The 20,049-nt window shown below is 42.4% G+C and overlaps 1 protein-coding gene across 1 annotated transcript in view; it reads right to left on the minus strand.

The window, feature by feature from the left end:
• Positions 1-20,049, minus strand: part of MAML2 (mastermind like transcriptional coactivator 2) — a 208,827-nt gene that overhangs the window by 50,808 nt on the left and 137,970 nt on the right. The window contains exon 2 of the mRNA XM_048294591.1: positions 13,249-14,697. Coding sequence (XP_048150548.1) covers positions 13,249-14,697 — 1,449 coding nt within the window. The remainder of the gene's footprint in view (positions 1-13,248; positions 14,698-20,049) is intronic.

The raw sequence follows: 20,049 nt of genomic DNA on the forward strand, positions 1-20,049 counted from the left end.
AGTTAAAATATTTAAAAGTACGTTTTGTTTTAAACTGTTGCTTATGGAATATAGCAATTATGAACAATATTTTGATTAACATTTCAATAAGGACAGAGTTGCCCTCTTCATCATCACACATGAAAATATATTCACCTTTGCGTAAATAGAGAAATTTGAAGTAGTTGAGATGCAAATTCAGAAGCCTTGGTGTGAAATCAATTTCTCCTGTGATCTACATTTGAAGTGTAGCTCTTACCTTGCATCTATTTGCCATTTTGTGAACCACTAAGATGCTACTGTGGTGTACATAAGCTCATTTCCATCACACTCGAGTATCAACACATACAGCCTCCTTCAGCAAAGAATGTAAACCTATGAATTTTTTAAATGCTTTAAGCCATATATATTTAAATATTAATGAAATTAAATTCTGGCCAGTTTGGCTGCTGAAATCTCTAAATCTTTAAAAGGAAGTTCCCTCAAAACACTGACATTTGTAGAAATCTTTACCTGTCTGAAGTTTTAACAGGGGAGTGCTTGGTCAAAACATTTTAATTTGAAAAATTTATACAAAACCTGCAAATTTTATGCTAATTATGAATCAAACCCTATTTTGAAGACAAAAATTAAAGCCATACATATGCATTTAAATTGATGACCTGTTTTCACAAATACTGATCTACTTCATCTCTTCTCAACTCAGCCACCTTTTATCAAGATACCTATTTAGAACAACCACATGTATAGCAAATGCTTTCACTTCACCAGCTGTGTTAGAAAAAAGTGTTGATCTCACAATCTCAATTTTTAACCTTTAAAGAACAGTTAATAGTTATTCACTTCACAGAAGCTTTATGGATGAATTAGTGTGTAGAAAACAATTAGCATATATTACATAATGTCATTACTTCTGCTATCACTGCTATCTCTGTTCTTACTGATATTTGTGCATGAACTCAATTTGGTTTAGTTTTTGCTTGTAGAATTTGCATGGCTAAAATAACACAAAATCTGGGCATTCGGTCTTCTTTTTTGTTAGGTAACATTTATAGAATAATTCCAGCTTCTGCATTGTTTTGTTGTGACAAAAAGATCAGAGATGTAAGAAAAATTTGGGAAAAGCTCAATAAAGACTATCCCAAATATTTACCCTGGGGGACAGAGAGACCAAAAGGCACCTTGGAAACATTGTTCGAGAGGACATGGGGCAGCAGCCACTCGTTTGCTTCTTGCCCTGAGAGTAACACACTGTGTTGTCCAGATCCATAGGCTCAAATGCAAATATCAAGACAAAGTTATCTAATTAGCAGCCTCACAACTGCCTCTGGGTTTTATATGTTGTTTTTGTCAGGATTGGTTTTGCTTAGTAGTCTCCTCTGTTTGAAAGAATGAAGGTGATTAAAATGATTCATTAACATTGTGCCCATCTGAGCAAACAGTCCAAGCATTTCTATATTCCCTGGTATCAAGCGCAGTGATCTTCACACAGATGTCCAAAGGTCTTTTAGCTTTTGTAATTTTTCCACAGCTTGACTTTAATTAATGCTTCATGTGCAAATTTATATACAATTACTGTACTAACTGACTAGCTTTGGATTTTGATTTGGACTCTTTTGGAGGAGGAGAGGGAAGATATCCTCACAATAGACCATATATGTAAATGAATAGTACAAATAAATGCCTGTAAGTCTATCTGGTGTCCCTAGCCATGGGACATCTACTCCACTTGGAGGTAGTCTCCACAGATCCCCACTTGGTTCCTACAGAGAAAGGGACATATGAAGTGCCAGTCAGAGGACTAGTTTGTATTTTGCTGTGAAAGCAGAGGAGTAGGAAAGGATCCCATTTTGAAACTGAGTGCCTTGCTGTCACATATCTAACATTTATTCTGAATTTTATCTTAAAAGCAGTCAGGTTTTTGGCCACCAGCGCTCTTCTCAGGAAAGCCAAACAATTGGGAATGTGCTGGTTATTTCCAGCATAAATTTACTTATGGCCGATATCAAAGGTGGTTACTAGGTGCATTGCTTGGAAAACTCGTCAGAAAAAAACCAGAGGTGGATATGTTAAAGCTATATAGTTTTTGGATGAACATTCTCTAGATCTGCATAAATAATTTGGCTATGGACACGTAAGTCCTACTTTGCAGCTTTAAAAATCTCAGGCTTTAATGGAGAGATGAATGTTTGTTCCTTCACAAACCCAGTAACCTTAGTATTTTCAGATGGTGAGTCCAACACTCCAGGTAGCATTTCAGGAGGATTAAAAATCTGATTTTTTTTTTAAAATACAGTGTATATATATGTCTATAGAAAACCTTTATGGGAATGGCTCCGATGCTGCCTGGGGCCCTGGAGCTTGGCCCACTGAGAAGTGCTGCTTCTGAAAAGGACGGGTGGCCTTGATAGCACTTCAAATATGAAACAAGATTTTGACAGCACAGCTGTACTGACCCACGAACTAGCTTTCATGTTTACCAAGGAAACCTGTAATTTGTGGACCGAGAGTTATTTACTTCTTTTAAAAATAAACTCAGCAGTGAAAGCTCTACATGAAGAAGAGAAGATGCCAAAATCAAGGACTGTGGCTCACTTGGGTCCCCTGCATAGACATGATGGATGCTGCTGCTTTCTCACTGTGTTCAGCAGCCCACATGGCTGTGAGATACTTCTCGATGCTGTTTCAGCTCCTCAGAGTTGGGTGCTGAAGAGGAAGCAGGGCTGAGAAGGGACAGTCAGTGGGCTGGAAACACAGGATGAGAGCTGCAGGATTCAAAGTAATGATAGGGCTGAGAGGAAGACAGCAAGAGGACTTTGCATGCTCCTTGTGCCATGAGGCTGGCATTGCACAACAGGCCAAAACGGAAGAGTACCTTTGGCTTTTTTTTTAGGAAGCCCTTGCCAGAGATAAAAAAAGCCAGTTTGTATGCTGTTGCTAGGAATATGTTAGTGAAACAAGTGAGCTGGTCATGCAAACAACTTGTTCGACAGAAAGCAAACCAAGCAGCGAAAGCCAGGTAGAGTACAACAGCTAGGACTGGAAATGAGACACCCAGATTGTTTGGATTTGCTCTGGTTCAGTTGATTCAGCAGATAAACAGTTAATGCCATTAGTGAACAAATGGCAGCGATCAAAAACCAACAGGAAAAGGCCACCACTTGCCATAATGTGAGCAAAACTATTGCACTGAATGCCCTCCCTGCTGGGAAGTGGCAGCACTAGATAAAAGCAAACGGAAAAAAAAAGTATTTTGGAAAAAAACCTCTCCCTGCCCCAAATACATTTCTTCCTGCTGGAAATTTTTGAAGTCCAGTTATTACTGTTAAGCCAGGTTTGTTCACAGGAAAAACAGAGAATGATGGAGCTGAAGAAAGTCTCAATTCTCAGCCTGTGAAATACTCGTAAGACCCACTTTAGTGTTTGTGGATCCCATGGGGCTCGTGGGGTCTGCCACAGGGAGAAAACCGTGAAGAGAGACAGATAGGTTCATACTTAGCATGCTGCAGAAAGGGTTAAAAGTGGTCAGTTCATCACTCTTCTGTGTGGTGCCTTGGAAGTTTTCACAACACCAGATGTGTGAAAAAAAAAAGAAGAAAGCAAGCCCAGTGAACACCAGTAGACATCCTGGTGCCCTGGAAGCAGTTAAATTAACACCCAGCAGGGACAAATTTGCAGCTTTGGGAATAAGCTTAAAGTTAGTCTGTTTTCATTCCTGGAGAGAATTTGCAAGTGTATGACAGTGAAGTACAGCCTGGGAAGGAGCAGGCAGCTTTGGATAAAGGATGGATAGCCAGAATTTGCTCCCACCCTCCCTCCTCCCACTCTGTTTTGCACTTAGGCTGTGAAGCTCCCAATACTTCTGCTAATCGCTCTGTCTTCCCATGCCTTTTACCAGTTCCAGTAGGAAAAAGAAAAAGCAATTCCTTTTTTTTTCCTTATTCTAGCTGAAACCAGACAAGACTGGAGTCACCCCAGCAAAACCTGCTTTAGCTGGGATTGCAGTTAACAGTCCTTCGGAGAAATCTAGTTCTGAAATGGATAAAGTTGGATGCTTTTCTAACCAGAACCAAAGCATTAAATCCTTTAGTCATTCATCACTCAGTTGGAGCAGGGCTGTGGCCCGGCTTGCAACCACTGCAAATTACAGAAAAGACTGGAAAAAGAGAAGTCTGTGAGGATCTAACCCATCTTTGCAGAATTACAGAAAGCCCTCACAGTCCCTCTCGCTCTTACAAGTTACATAACACATTGGATCCTCAAAAATACCATCTTTCCTTGTTTTCACACCTTGGTTATTGCAAATATTTTGGCAGCAGTCAATCATGGGGAACTTTTCAACCAAGGTGGATTACACAGCTTCTTATGAAGGCCTGAGAAGACCAGTCTCCATCGTTCTTCCTTGTGTATATCTTTGGCAAGGTAGGAAGAAACTTGAAACCCTGAAACAGCCATCTTAGAGAGCTGATTGATGCCCCAAGCTTGTCAATGTTTAAGAGGCATTAGAAGCTGATAAAAATTTTGGTCAGTCCTGATTTGGTGAGGCAATTAGACTACATGATCACGGTAGCTCCCTTCCAACTAAACTGTTCTATATGTTCTATTCTGTTCTGTTCTGTTCTATAAGTTGGTTATGCAATGGCTGCACTTGCAGCTGGAGATGATGGAGGAGCTGTAGGGTCCCCTGAAGGAAGAAAACCAGTGAATGGGTTGTACTAGTTGCTTCCCAGTGGGGCAAACATGCTGCTTATGCTGTCTCCCTGACTGATGGAGACTGACAGGATGAATAGCACAGCCTAAAATGTGTAGTGTGTCCTTAAAGCTGGCAATTTGAAGGGCTCAGGGCTGCATTTCCTGCCCTGTCCTGAAGACTTCCTGCAGATGCTTTGGGAACTCCTGGAAACAAAGCCCTTACGCTCCTCCAATTTCCTAGCATAGGATACAGAAACAGTTTTTAAGTGTTACCAGCCTTCCATTTCCCCATTGCAAAGACTGTAGGTTCTTGTCCCCTGAGCATCAGTAGCTCCTATTCTGCCCCACTTTCTCCCACACTATATCCCACCCTTTGATCCCTTGTCCTCCTCTGCCTGCACGCAGTCTCACTCTCAGCTTTCTCCTCCCAAGCTCCCAGTCCTTCTCACTCATTCCCTCTCATCCAAGCCCTATTTGCACTCTGTATTACTGCCTTCCAGGCTTCTTCCTACCCTCAGACCCTCACTCTTCCTGTGCTTCACTCCTTCACTCCTCTCACAGTCTCTGTCCATTCCATCCAGTTGCCCTACTCTGGATCCAGTTCCATCTGACTGTTTCTTTCCCTTGTACTAAACTCTCTGCTCCCTGACTGCTTCCATGCCCAGTCTCCCTCTTGCAGCCAGCGTCCACCTTCCACTTCTTCTCCAGACACTCCCTAAGCTGAGGTTCCCCACCACCAGACACCTGAGGTGAGTTTAACAGCGCACTGCTGCTGGCAGAAGCAATCCCATCTCTGCTTCTGGCCTCCAGCTATGTGCTCCTGCCACTTCCCTCGTGCCGGCATTGGCTTTGCCTGACCCCATAAGCTGAAGAGAACCTACACAGAGAGAAAAAAGATAGTTCTCTGCTGGTCTTGTGAGAGCTCAGACAAGTGCCAGAGCTGGTGCCAGAAGAAGAAGTGGACACTAGGCTGGGGTGGGGAAGAACTTCTTGCCCCTTTCTGAAGCTTCCAGTTTTTAGATCAGCTCTTCCACCCTGTGAAACCTCACCTAAGAGAGTCGAAAGACTCTGTCCTCCCCTTCTTTTGACATATTGCCACACAGCTCAGTGTGAGAAAACAAGTCTGCACATATCTTTCAGGAAGAGCAGCAGAGCCGGGCTCATGGGTGCTCAGAGTCTTCTGCAGAGAGGTGATCCTCCACTGTGTGCCTCGCTTGGGTACTCTGAGTACACCTTCCTCACTGGTTACATAGGAGGCTTAGGGGGTTAACATTAAATACAGATATCTGGTGTGAAAGAGAGGGTTAAATATCCCTCCTTTTATTCAACTCCTGTGTTTTCTACTGATTCACTGGGTCTGGTTCAACTCCAGACTTCAGAGGATTTTTCTGCAATGGTAAGCATATCCAACAACTCCAGTGGATTGATTATAACGGCTTTGAACGACATCTTCCTTCTCTCTTTCCTCAAATACACAAGAATATATAAAATATACAGTAACATTTCCTTCATCTCAAGATTTGGCTGGCTTGCTTATTTAGATTGTAAATTCTTCAGGGCAAAAACTGTCTCTTACACTGTATGTGTACATTACCAGAAACAGGCATGCAGCAAATGAAGCAGGCAGATGGTTCTGGAATAGTTCTGTTGGAGCATCTGGCTGATTTTGTGGAACAGCATTGCATTCAAATGGTAAATTCACCCGTGAAAACTCACATTAAAGGAACATTACTAGGTCTGTAGCTGTCTTAACAACAGTCATCTGTGGCCTGGGGCAGGTCTCCACCATAAAAACACCAGCACTAAAAGTGGCTGAGTGGAGGAATAAATATTTGCCATTAAAATATTCCTTCATTTTGAACCCCTAGAGAGACAAATTACTGGGACTAAGCACTCTTGAGCACTTTGGGGAATTAGAATAATAGGAAGACTCTAGGGAGAACTGGGGCTTGTTAAATTTTTTTTGTTCCTTGACTTTTTGAGGTATTCATAAATTGCCTACAAACAAGTAAGAACTTACAGGAAAGGGTTTTTCACCATGCCAGCTCCAAATGGCTGTGGAATTATATTGTTTTTCCAGGCTGCCTTTCCAAAATCCCTGCAGGAAGTTGACTCAGGGCTTGACTCTGGCCTCAGATGCACACACAGCAATAGCAGGAATCCTCACTTCAACCAGGTAAGAAGCCCTTGTCGACATCATAGCTTTATGGACAAGTTCACAGGTCAAGATAGACTAACTTGCTCCTTAGCAGAGAACCAGACCTGAAACATCCTTAGCCCCCTTTTTTCTGGTCAGCATGACATCTTCACAGTTCCTTATCTCAGACTTGTCCTGTTACACTTCCTTTCCAGTTAATCTAGTAAGCACAAACTCATGTCCTGTCTTTGGTGATGATTCCTCACTTTGCCCTATCACCCTGGGCCTGTAAACTGTAATCTCAGCCACCAGCACTGTGCATCTTCTCAGTTGCCATTTACTCCTTGCAGCCATCATCATCTTCTCCTACGTACACACCCAGTGCCTTGGCTGTCCCCTCTGCTTTCCTTCCCTAGCCCATGTCTTCCAGGTGGGCTGAAGCAGCTAACAACCTTACAACCTTACTGTACCCTCTGTCTCCAACAGCATTTTTTCCCCCCCCACATCTGAGACAACTGACTGAGTTATGAAGGGTCTCTTGGATCACTGCAGTTCTCAAATCCACATCTTGAGACCTGCAGGTAGGGAGAAGTTCATATCTATCAAATTCTTTCCATAACACACATCTTATCTTTGATCTCACAGTAGTCAGATCAATGCTTTGAAACAGGTGCCATTTTTAATCCGAGTTTATACAGTTCTCCACAGAATGACATTTTGCCCTCTCAGTGGACTTCCCAGGCACTTTCACAATGTTAATATATAATGAATGAGACCTCAAGTGTGCTGACATTAGTGAAGAACTCATCCAGGGAAGCTCAGTGATGGTTTTCATTGGTACCTTCATGGAAGTACCTTCAAAAGGCAGTTCAAAAGAGACCTCAGGAACTATCTCATCTACCTCCCAAATCCCCAAATCAAGAAGCATTTGACCATGGCTAATAATCTACTATTCTTCCAGTGTAAATGCTTTATGGAGAGTTCACGAAACCTTATGGAACCTGGAATGTCTCTGAGACTTTGAATTACAATATCCTCAGGGACTGACTGTCCACAGCGTGACTGTGTATGTGTTTTGTTCAGCAAACAGCATGAATGATATAGGGCACCACCAAGAAAACTGTCCATAATGACAATACAGGAACTTATGACATATTCTCTCTGGTTTCATTCTCATAAATCAGCTATGACCGTGCAATTGATGGTGGCTATTGGGACATACTCAAGTTTTTATCCAGAATATTTAATTCAGAAGTCCTTGTACGAGGGAATGTGACCAAAATGGAGCTATCAAGAAAAGCTGTCATCCAAATATTATTTTTATAGAGAGCATTGAGAGAAAGGTCACATTGTTATTTTCTTACACTGTGGAACATTTTCTATTATTACAGATTCCAGAAGCCTGGAATCGTTGTTATTTATGATCTAAGTCAAATTCAAGTCCTGGTTTGTACCAATTACCAAAAGCTACTCTAGGTTTTCTCTCTTCATTTCACAAATATTTGTAAAATAATTCCTTCACACTTGAAAACAGAGAGTTTGCCTCACCAAAATGTTTTCTTCTTTTCTTCTGTAGTGGTAAACACAGAGGTTTAGGAAAATACTCTTTTTATATGAATCATTTAAAGAAGACACATTTTCTTTGAGAAATTTCAGGGGCTAAATTAGAAATGTAAGTTACTACTCAGCAGTGAATGGTAACAAGAGTTTTTTATATCTGCACTTTCAAAAAAGACATTAGTTCTTTTGGTCCTGGTCCTTCTTCCTCACATAGCACCCTAACTATCTGACAGTTTAATGTATACTTAAAAAAAAAAAGTAGAGGGTTATATCCTGCTTTCTACTATGCTGCTGTAAGTTCAATTACACTCTCCTGAAAATAAATGAAATTTCCCTGGGTTTACACTGGATAAAATGAGAGGAGAATCTTTCTCAGGATCTCTGCAGAGCTGCCAGATTAATTGAAATACCATCTCTGTCCCTTGGAGATATTTAAGATGATGAATACATGTTAAGCCCTGGGCATTGGAAGGGCTGGTGTAATGGAATGGTTTGCAAGGGGGGGGTCACATCAGCACCTGGAGCTCCTCTGTGGTGGCACATCCCCTGGTGCAGTGCTGCTCAGTGGCCTTTCTCCAGCCAGATGCATCCATGCTGTGTTCCTGGATCATGGAGCACCTGGATGGCCTTTGGACACAAGCTGCAAAACAGAAAGTCCTCCTGGAGAGAGCGTGAGGCAGGAGTCACGTACTGGGAATACGTGCTAGGAGCCGGTACTGGAGAAGGGACTGCTCAGTATTCAGCAGGAAGGAAGACTGGTTGGACATAAAAGGAGCCTGTTAAGTCTGGTAAAGAAAATGATCTAAGGCATGCTCCAATTAGGGCAAGCAAGGGCAAATACCACCATCACCACCCCTTAAAGTGCGACTAATCACAATTCTTGGGTTACTGAAAGAGAAAATAGAGACTTGAAAAAGGAGAAGATGATTCCATCCTCAAAGTAATTCTGAAGGAACAAGGACTAACAAGGCTCTGAGCTTTCCACAAGCAAACACTGTTGTGGCTTGTATCTACACTGATGTTTCCAGAGCCTTAAAAATATGGACTACTGGTTGTTCATGTAAAGTGGGGGATGAAGCTCTCACGATCCCTTGTGTTATCCTTGCCTCCAAAGCCAAGACTAAATAGGACACATGCCCACATGTAGCAGATGGAGTAGCCTTGCTCCTTTAGGGTTCCTGTTCTCATGAGCTCAGCCTCCTATTCTCCCTTCCCTTGAGCAAATGAAGTTGAATAAAAACAATTGGAGAAAAATTCAGCTTGAAATCCTTGAGTTTAATTTGGCTTTAAGTCAAAACCAGAAGGGGATGAATAATATTTTATTTATTTAGTTGATACAGGCTTTTTCTCCTTTTCTTTTCTTTTCTTTTCTTTTCTTTTCTTTTCTTTTCTTTTCTTTTCTTTTCTTTTCTTTTCTTTTCTTTTCTTTTCTTTTCTTTTCTTTTCTTTTCTTTTCTTTTCTTTTCTTTTCTTTTCTTTTCTTTTTTCTTTTTCTTTTCTTTGTTTGGTTTTTTCCTTTTACTTCTTCACAGAAAACTAATGGATGTTATTGAACAAGTATAATGGCTGATCAAAAACTTTGAAAACGTGTGTGGAATTTCTTGGACTTGTTAAAAACATCAATTCTTCTGTTCAAAAACCTTAAGTCTTTCTTCAGAAGCATCTTTCACTGACTGGACTCTATTCCTTCAAAAGTGAAAAGTTAGGCTTCTGCCCAGGCCCAGTTACAGATTTTCAGCCAAGGTTCTGTAGAAGTATCACAAACCTGATTAAACCTGTATAGAATTTGGAGCTTCTAATTATTTCCTAAACAAAGAGAGTGTTGAATTTCTATGAGTTTTTTCATGACTATGTGTATGTTGCATTCCAATAGACAATAGAAAAGGAATCTTTCCCAGAACAATGGAGAATAAAGGAGAGAGGCAAACAAACCCTTCATTCAGATCAACCTTCCAGGAAACCGAGATGATTTCCATCATTTTTATGACTTTTCCCTAGAGGCAAAAGACATCTAATTAGCAAATCCCTCTGTAAGTTTGTTTGACACAAAGGGAATATGACAAGCAGAGAAATTATAAGCCTTACATTTCCAGTTAGCCAGTTTGAACTGATAAAACCAAGCTCAGATGGGTTTTGGGGATCTTAAAGCTTGGGGATCAAAAATCCAGAGGGTGAGCTAGTTCTGCTAAAAATGTGAACTTAGAGTGTTCCAGTCAGTGATTTCTGATGGCAATGTCACAGCAGTCCTTTATGAATGTGCCCTCACATTACCAGCTACAAAGCCATTCCAGCCAGTTGTGAGATGGTCCTATAATGATCTGAGGAGGAGTTGAATGATACCAAGCAGAATCAAATCTTGATTCCTCATGCAGAAATAGAGCATGAGTAAAATAAATATTAATCATGAAGTTAATTAGTAAATGCTGGTAATTAATCATGCATTACTTTTAATGATGTGTAGAAATCCTCAGAGGTGGGAGATGATCCTTCAGGAAAGCAGATTGTGCAGCCTAAATGAGGTGATGTCCCCATTGCTAAAATCAGCAGCAGTCGACCCACAAGGTCGCTTTGACCTTTGTTGTCTTTACTGGAAGATAATACTAGCGCTGTCTCCTCCCCCTCTGATTTAATATTCAGACTTACGTGGCAAGCAGGCCCTGACCAAGGGGTTGGTGGGCTCTTGCAGCAGTGCAGGCAGGTGCTAAAGGGTCCACAGAACTCATGAATACTGCCACATAAACAGTTATGTTCAAACCTTTTACAAACCTTGCAATTTATGGACCAGTTGTATTTCTGAGTATTGTTCCTGCAGCTACAAAATACTCTGCTTGAGAGAGACCTAACTGATTTTCTGAACTTCGTCAGCACTTTGGAACAACCACTAAGGATCTCTAAAAAAATCCAGTTATCTCTCTAGAGCATAGAAAAAACAGCATCCTTACTGCAAAAGCCCTGTAATTTGTGTCTAAAAAGCTTCCAAGCTTCTCAACTGTGCTGTGGGTCAGGTAGCCATATCTAACAGAAACAGCTGTGGAAAGTGGTCAGATGACAAGAAACTTTGGAAAATTAGTTTGCAGAAAGAAGTCTGTGATGATAGGCAAAACCCCTTCCTTGGTGTAATATCTAAAGTTTGGCACTCAGCAAAGTTCACTGAGGACAAGTTTCCTAAGCCACAGATCTTGTGGCTGCACAGGTGAGAAATCCCGCTACACTCATGGTAAATCTTGCAAGTACTACTAGGGCCAAGGTGCCAAGTCCCATCTTGTTGGCTGGCCTCCCTGAGCAGCAGCCCAAGAGGACACAGAGCAAGGAGTTAATGTTACTTCCAGCAGAGTTGTTCTTTATGCCTTTCCAGAATGTGACCTTGCACATTTTTTCAGAAAAACAGTAGTTTTTGCAGAAATCTTGCCTGTCTCCCCTGTGATGACAGATTGCTGGAAGGTTCATCATGGCTGAATGAAGGAACTGTTAAAATTCATCTGCCTGCCAGTCTATTAAGAGAATGGGGAAATGCACCTAAGAAGAGGGCACACAGTGGCTCAAGAAGAAGACGAACAGCTTGCAGAGACCTTCTGTAAAACAGCAAAACTGTGCTTGCATCCTGCCAACACTCATTCTACAGCATCTTTCAACAAAGCAATTTATCACACCTGCCCGTAGGTTTCACCTGGTACCTCTTGCTATGGGACTAGTTGCTGGAGAAAGTCATGGTTAGTTGGTCAGGAAATTTAAAAGAGTTAAAAGGAGAAAGGTGTGCAGGCATACAACTGTATCTACTCTTTTTAAAGCATCAGACTGTCCACCCAGTTTGGTGAAGAAACTCCAGCTCCGAATGGTTTGTTCATAGTGCTACTGTCCGAGACTCCATGGAAAACTTAGGCTTTCATTTTTAAGTAGCTTCTCATAACTGTTTTCATACCTACAGATGATCTCCACACCTGTACTGCAGTTCCATATCTTCAAATATGTTGAGACAAAGTCCCACCTATACTACTCAGAGTTGCTTAAACATCCCAAAGTCAAATATGTTTTACTTGTTTTGCACTTGGTTTCCAGACTCTGGGGTACAGGGAAGTTGCACATCCTCACTTTGATTGGCAGGTCTGAAACTTGGGATCTGAGACTTGGGTGCACAGGGACTTGGCACAGCACAACTGAGCTACAACACCAGATCTTGTCAGAGCACTGTCTCATGATAACACAGTGGGAGCTAGCCACATGGAATATAATTGTAGACATATCTGTGGCAACCTTCTCCTTCATATCTAAGCATGTATTTTATCCACAGAATATTCCCAGAAGTGTGATGGGTGTTTGTAAAGCTCAGAGATAAATCTTAGTTCTTCTTTGCCAAAGCGATAGCAAATGTGCAAACAGTATTTTTTGTCATATCAGTCAAAAGATATCTAAAACCAGAATTTCCTAACCCTGCCTCCCTGAGAAAAATGATGGCACAAAAATTAACATTGTAAAACATATTATCTAAGATAACATAGGAATTCGTTAAAATTTTGACTTTCAAAAGAGCCTAAATTTTTGTAAGCTAGAAAACTTAGATAGGAGTCCAAAATAAGCTTGCATCTGCCCTACTATCTCACCTTTCTGACAAGTATCTACATAACATATAGCAGTGACATATTCATTCCATTGCATCAAAAGTGTTATGAGCATGGGTTTCTTTAAATTCTTCTAAATGTGCACCCATGATACACCTGAATAGGTGCTAAACATGCCATCACCAGCTCTGCGGAAGTGCATGCTGAGAGGGTCATTAACTGCCATCAGGACACATCTCCTGCAGGAACGAGGCCAGGCTGGAAGAGCTTTTTATTACTTGGACCAGAGCGATTCTGTAACAAAGAAGGAGGAATTTGTCTTACCTGTCTGTGCTGCTGAGAGACTGGATACTGCAAACCTGAGATTGGCTGGCTTTGCTGCATTTTCTGAAGCATCATTTTTTGCTGCATTGCTAGGGTTACATTAGGTGGCCTCTGAAGAGACTGGTTTGGGAGAGGCTGAGCAGTTTGCGGCTGCGGCTGCTGTTGCTGCTGTTGCTGTGGCTGCTGCACGGGAGCTGCACCCTGTGCCTGCTGGGTGTAGTGCAGAAGGGCGGGCTTGTTTTGGGAACCCAAAACTGAAGGCATCTGCTGGTTTGTTTGCTCTGAGTTAAAGTGAAACAAAGGCTTTGTGTTGCCATGATGCTGCTCTAGAGGTGGCTGAGCGCTGTTGATAAAGTTTCTGTTGAGGTCCTGAGGCTTCTGCTGCATGATTATGTCCATGGGATTGCTCTGGGGAGTGGTTGGTTTATAAACGTAGTTGTTCATCCCTTTTGACTGGTTTCCATTCACTGGCACCCCAAGCATTGCTGAGCTTTGCGGGCTGAACTGCTGCTGGCGAAAAGAAGGACTGGGGATTTTCTCTTGCACAAAGGGTCCAGGGGAAGGTCCTGATGGAGACAGAGTAGACCAGTTGGCTGTCTGGTTCTGCTGCTGCTGTTGCTGCTGAATCAAGGCATGCTGCTGCCGATTGGCTGCAATCTGTTTGAGCTGCTGTGCATGAGACACCTCCTGCCAGTTAGGCAATGGCCGACTGGATGCAGAAGAAACCTGTGACACCTGTGTTTGAGGCACCGAGGGGATGGGTGAAGAGGCAGACATGGCAGTGGTAGCCATAGTGAAGGCTGGACCTGTAGAAGAAGGCCTCATCTGTGGGGAGCCCACAGGAGCCTGATTCATGCCTGGTGCATACTCACTTTTTATCACCATCTTATCCATCTGCAGAGATCTCACGGGGCCCCTCTGGCTCTGCTGCCCAAGGTCAATGTTGAATGGCTCATCTTGTTTTATCGTGGCATTTATCATATTCTCTAGCTCAACATCACTCATTGGTGGCACTGATATGTTAGTCAGTTCATTAAACAGCTCCTGAAGCTCAAGATCCATCATTTGGTCCCATGATTCTTCCCCATATCTGTTAGGGAACATGTTCTCATGGGATGTCTGGCCGTCTAAGTGTTTGCTGCAAGACATTGTTTCTCCTGGTTCTTTCTTTACCTCTTTCAAAGTCATATTAAACATGTCATTCCCACTAGCATGGGTATTGTTTGCTAGGCTGCTGGCCTTTCTTTGTGATCCTTGCCCCACAGTCATACCTCCTGACATTGACTGGCTTTGGCAATTGTTAACGTGTTGTCCACCTTGTCCCACTGAGATATTGTCACCCACTCTTATCCTCTTAATGTCAAGGAAGGAGCTCTCTGAAACACCATTGGGCCTCTTGTTAACAGGCGACAGATTTACCACCAACTTTCTCTTCAAGGAGCCTTGGAGCTGAAAGAAGAAGAGACAAAAAAAAATGTCATTAGATGATACCGAAGAAATAATTTAATTGCTTGAATGGCAGAGGCATCAGGCAAGTAAATATTGCTTAGTCCAGAAAGCTCCTCTGGGCTTTTTTTAGTCACTGAAGTTGTGCAGAACTGTAGGAAAATGTGCTTTATGGGGTGAATCTCCCTTCCATCATCACCCTTGCCACCAGCATTTTTTGAGCACTGCTGATTCCTGTTGATCACAGGCCCTGTTCCCCTCATGGGTGTGATGAGAGAGGGAGGTAGCCAGAGCTCTAGCTGGTAAAGCCTCTCTGCTCCGTATCTTCTCCAATCTAGCTGTGCCAGACAGATTTAAAGTAGTTTTAGACAGCAGAGACAAATGAAGTAATGAAATCTGCCCTTGTGCCTATCTGGTGCTGCAGGTTTTCATTCTCCTGATTTTGGTATATGATCTAAAAGAACATTTTTGACACCCATTAAGTCCAAAAGTCCTTGAACACATTATAATGGCACTCACAAGATCAAGGCATCCTAAGCTCATGTAGGCTTATACTGGCCAGAGATGTGTATAATTAAAAATGTTAGATGTTAACTTGTTGAAAACTGAGAATGAATCCACTAGAGCTGCGACAGGTTATGTCAGCCAAGGGTCTGTCCCATGATGTACTGCCAGATTATTTCCCAAAGATGCATATTAATACATTAAGCCCTAGTTGTTTATGTTCTGAAACATCTCTTATAAAACACACAGTCCACTCAACACTGCTCTGAGACTTGTAACTCTTATTTCCTTTCCCTTGAATATTTACAGTGATACTTCCATTTGCTTGCCAGCCCTGTGGGCCTACCAAAGGAAAAGAGTTTCATGGCTCTGTTTGCCTGATCTACACTCATCTGCTGTGGTTGTACACACAAATTCCCACCCCATGCACAGAAAACAGAGATGTCGCTCCCATGAGCTGAAAAGCTTGGACTTGGTACATATGCCCTCAAGTCAGACGCAGATGCCCTCAAGAAGAGTTGTTTTGAACACGGTTCATAAAAGAACAGATCACTGTTTTTAAAAAAAAAAGGGCAGTTGTCCTATATTTGGCCCTGTACATTTTGATCTTAGAGGTCTTTTCCAGCCTTAATGATTCTATGATTCCATGACCAAAGGGGCGTGCAGCAAGGAGCGGACACGTGCACGTGCAGCCCTTGCTGAGCCAGCACACACTGTCCCTGTTTCAGCCATGAGCAATGCCAGGAAACTAAGCAGTGAAACACGGCTCATCTTCTGCCTTTCTGTACCTGGGCAGAAGTGCAATGGCCCCAGAGGCATCAGGACAATGCCCTCTGAGAAATACCTGTGTGTGCCAGTGAGAAAATAATGCCTGTAGAAACCATGATACCTTGGGAGGCTGCGGAGAGCAGAGAGAACTGAGAACTCTAATTTTCCAGTTAAGTGAGGAAGGATGATGTATGAGATCTTCCAGTCGCATTATTTTCATCATGCTGTTTCATGTACAGAAGTCCATGGGCATGTAATACTCTGTTGTGGCCTCTATGCCCCTCAGCTTCAGGCTTACTTATAGGCAAAAGCTCTTCCCAGATAACTCCAGGTGTGAAAAATTTTATTCTGGTGTGAATATCAATGAATTGCTTGAAAAGAGTTTAACTGAGAAATGCATATTTCCTCCAAACCCACCTATTCTTCTATTGCATCATCAGGTCACTGAGTTTAGCCCTTAAAAATAAAGTTTGTAATTTCTCTCCCTGGCACTGAAAATTCCATCTCATATCTCAAGTTACGCTTCTGGCATAGCTTTTAAATCACAGATTCATGTTTTCATAAGGACAGACATGTTGATGCCTAGTTATATAAGTCCACAGACTGTGTGCCTGCAAGAGTAATTAATTGTCATTAGGTGTCCCTCACTGGGGAGCATTTTGAGTGGTCACTGCAAAGAGCACAGACTGTCTTGGGTTAGCATGTTCTTTCTGACACATGACTCACTGTACTTTCCTTTGAAACAAAAAAAAGGTAAGTTGCACTTCCTTTTACCAGCATCTTTGTTGTCAATGTGTTTATTAGAAACCATTTTTGTACACCCCAATTCATCTTCCTGGGAAATGGGGAAGTCCCCAGGTCACTAGAATACGTGACTTGGCAGCACATTTTGCTTTCAGATGTGCTGCTGACAGAAAGGCTGAACAGATAATGAAGAATATACCCCCTGCATATGTATTTGTTTTATGTGGTTAATATGACTTTCTGAGTTCATTTGGGTTTGCTTGACATTTTGAAGCAGAAGAAGCTGTTTAAAAAACTCCACATTTTCAGGGCACCTGCACCAAGCTTTCTGACACATATAAAAATGCAGGTGTGACATTGTGCTGTGTGTAGTATCTGCTTTTTGCCTGCATTTGAAGTAGCTTCTAGCAGAGAGCAGGATGAGGTGGGTGAGCAGACAGGGGTGAGCTGGGAAGTGGTTTGCCACACACAAGTCAGCAGCAGAGCCAGGCAGAGCACCATGATCTCCCAACACATCCCTTAACCAAGCGCTCCCTCCCTTAACATGGGCTGGAGGACTCCTGGTTTCAGGACATCTGCCCAACCGCCCATCAAAAAGGGCACTGTACATTTCTAAAGAATAGCAAGCAGTAACTTATCACGTCTCCAAAAAACCTTGCAAACATAGCTCTTGGAATGCTGACAACACCATCAGTCAATAGATGTCCACACCTTAAAGCAGAAAAAAAGCAAGTGAGGCTGCAAAGGTGCAGGGAACTCAGGGGACTTCACTGAGGCTGCTACAAAGGTCCTGATTTCACATCCCCCATGAGTTCAGGATATGGAGGGAGAGGGCATGGGAAGGATGTGAACAGCCCACAGGGATGAAGCCCCTTCTATCTCCTTGCACTGAGCTGCTACCAATTATATGTTGGGGGAGCTGGTCTGTGTTTGTTCAGGAAGATGAGCAGCATCCATCACAAGCCTCCCTGAACACTGCCTTTTGTGGGGCACTGCTGCCCCAGCATTATGCCTCTTTTGTTTTCAGAAGGGAAAGGACCAGGGTTCCACCACTGAAATCTTTGCCGTTTTTGTGCAATCACGTTTTTCAATTACTGACTAAAAGTCAGTACTCAAGCCCTTTTTCCCCAAGCAAAGCACAGATTCTTCAGAAGGAAAAAAAAAACCCAACTTGCCAGATTTCAGGCTCCATCTCTTTCAATTTGCAAGCTAGGATTGATTTGGGTCAGTAAACGTAATGCAAAAGTTCCTATAACACACACAGGCACATTCCTCAGATCAAACAGCCTTGCGATTACACATCTCAAACTGCTTGAACTGCGTAATACTGAAAGGCCCTGTGATGGGAAACTAGTGACATGACAGTAAGTGGGAGAGGAAGAAGCCCTCCATGCCCAGCTCCATCCCACAGGTAGGTGGGCAGCACTGGATGAACCATCACAGAATACAGGCATTTCCTGGCAGCCTGTGTTGTTGCGAGACCTTTTGCTGAGCAGGCTCTGGTGAGTCAGTGTGAGTTCACGCACTTACAGCAGCAGTGCTGGATGATTGATCTTCTGAAGTTAAAACTGAGCCTCTGGAGATCATGTCTGTGAGACAGTCCAGTGCTGCTCCTGGACAAAATGCTTGGGGACAGCGGAGAGAAAAAATCTAGAGATGACTTGATCTAAATGACCCAGTGTGATACCATGTCCTGTGCAGAGGGACATATATCATATTTATAGGTTTTGTATTTAAAACTTATTCTGAGTCTTAAAGGAATTTAGGAGAGGCAGCTTTTTCTCTAATGCTCTCTGACACCAAACCAAATCAGCAGGAGATCCACCAAGCTAATAATTAGGGCTTGTCAAATCCTGGTATCAAAAAATTTCTCTTTTGGAAAAACAGAAAGGTTTTTGCTTCACCTTTCTTTTGGTTGAAATTTTTTACTAAACGTAAAACTAGAGGATTTTGCTGAATTTTTTTTTCTGGCTCAATTTTTTTTTTCCAGAAAATGAAAACAAAAACATTTTTGGTGCAAAAGCACACTTGTCAATGAGAAATTTTAGAGATTGTTTTCTCCCAAAAAATATCCACATCAAACAATATTTTTATCACATCATTGATGCATTTCTGACATTACTCATGCGTATTCACCTTATATTCCTTTCTACAGGGTCTGTCCAATATGGCCAAGAAAAGAATTGTCTGTGTCAGCAGGAAATAATACAGTCTATCAGGTTTCACTTTCAATGAAAGCCTAATTTTTTGTGCATTTCATACAGCTTCTGCAGTTGGACTTCCTTTAGAAATTGCTCTTTATTTCATTTAACACTGTGTAGTAAGAAGCACAGTGCTCGACAGAACTTCTAAGCTAACCATCCAGCACCTTGAGTTTCACAGCTCTCAGGACAAGTGAAACACAAGCTGTGCCTCTGAGTTGGCCAAGTAACTCCACAGTGCCTGCAGATCAAGGCCTTGCACAGAGATGTTAGTACTGTATCTGACTGTCATTTTGAAATGTTTACAGCTGGACACTTAAGACTGGGCCAAAACACCACAATGCCCCAAGGAAACTACAGAGAAAACACCGCAGTGCGATAGTCTTAAGTCCCCACTAAGCCGTTTACAGGAAGACATAAAAGGAAGATTCTTCCCACCTTTGTTCTCCCAGCCCTCACAATTTCCTACAAAGGTTTGCAGCTTTCTTACATTGTATGGTGGAACAACAGGGACAAAACTCCCAAGGTGGTACAGACTGAAACCCCACACTGTGAAGCAGGCAGTGCTGCAGTGTTAGCAGTTCCTGTGGAGCAATACTTCTGATGATAGAAAAAGCAGCTTTGGATTTTGTGCTTTTAATGTAGAAGCAGCAAATGAATCCACTTTAAAGGTCCATTTTGGACTACCTAGACTTTCTCAGAATATGTGTTGACTGTATCTATGGCTGCACTGTAAACAAAATGCTCCATGTAGCTGGGGAAGCAAAAGGGTAAAGGAATTACAGGAAAAATATGAAAAATATTCAAACAATGAAAAGTTGAAAAAAAAATTCCTTCCAAAGGAGGAAAAGATAATGAATGATACTTATTTATGCTGTGAAAGCACCTTTGCATTGCAGGGCTGGACCCAGCAAGCCACCCTTGAGGTTTAGAGCCCGATTCTGAATGACAGCAACACTCAGTATCAAAATAGTGGTTCACAGTGTTTGCTGCCAGCAGCATCACCTCCTGTGGTGTTGGGAGCTGTGCTAAGCTGAGGAGCACCTTTCCAGGCAGGGACCTGGCTCACCAGTGCAGAGGCTCCCTGTTGCAGGCATCTCCCCAGCATGCAGGAAGATCAGATGCCTCTCTCCTTGTT

This window comes from Corvus hawaiiensis, chromosome 2 (genome assembly GCF_020740725.1).
Source record: "Corvus hawaiiensis isolate bCorHaw1 chromosome 2, bCorHaw1.pri.cur, whole genome shotgun sequence".
In the NCBI taxonomy this organism is placed as follows: Eukaryota; Metazoa; Chordata; class Aves; order Passeriformes; family Corvidae; genus Corvus; species Corvus hawaiiensis.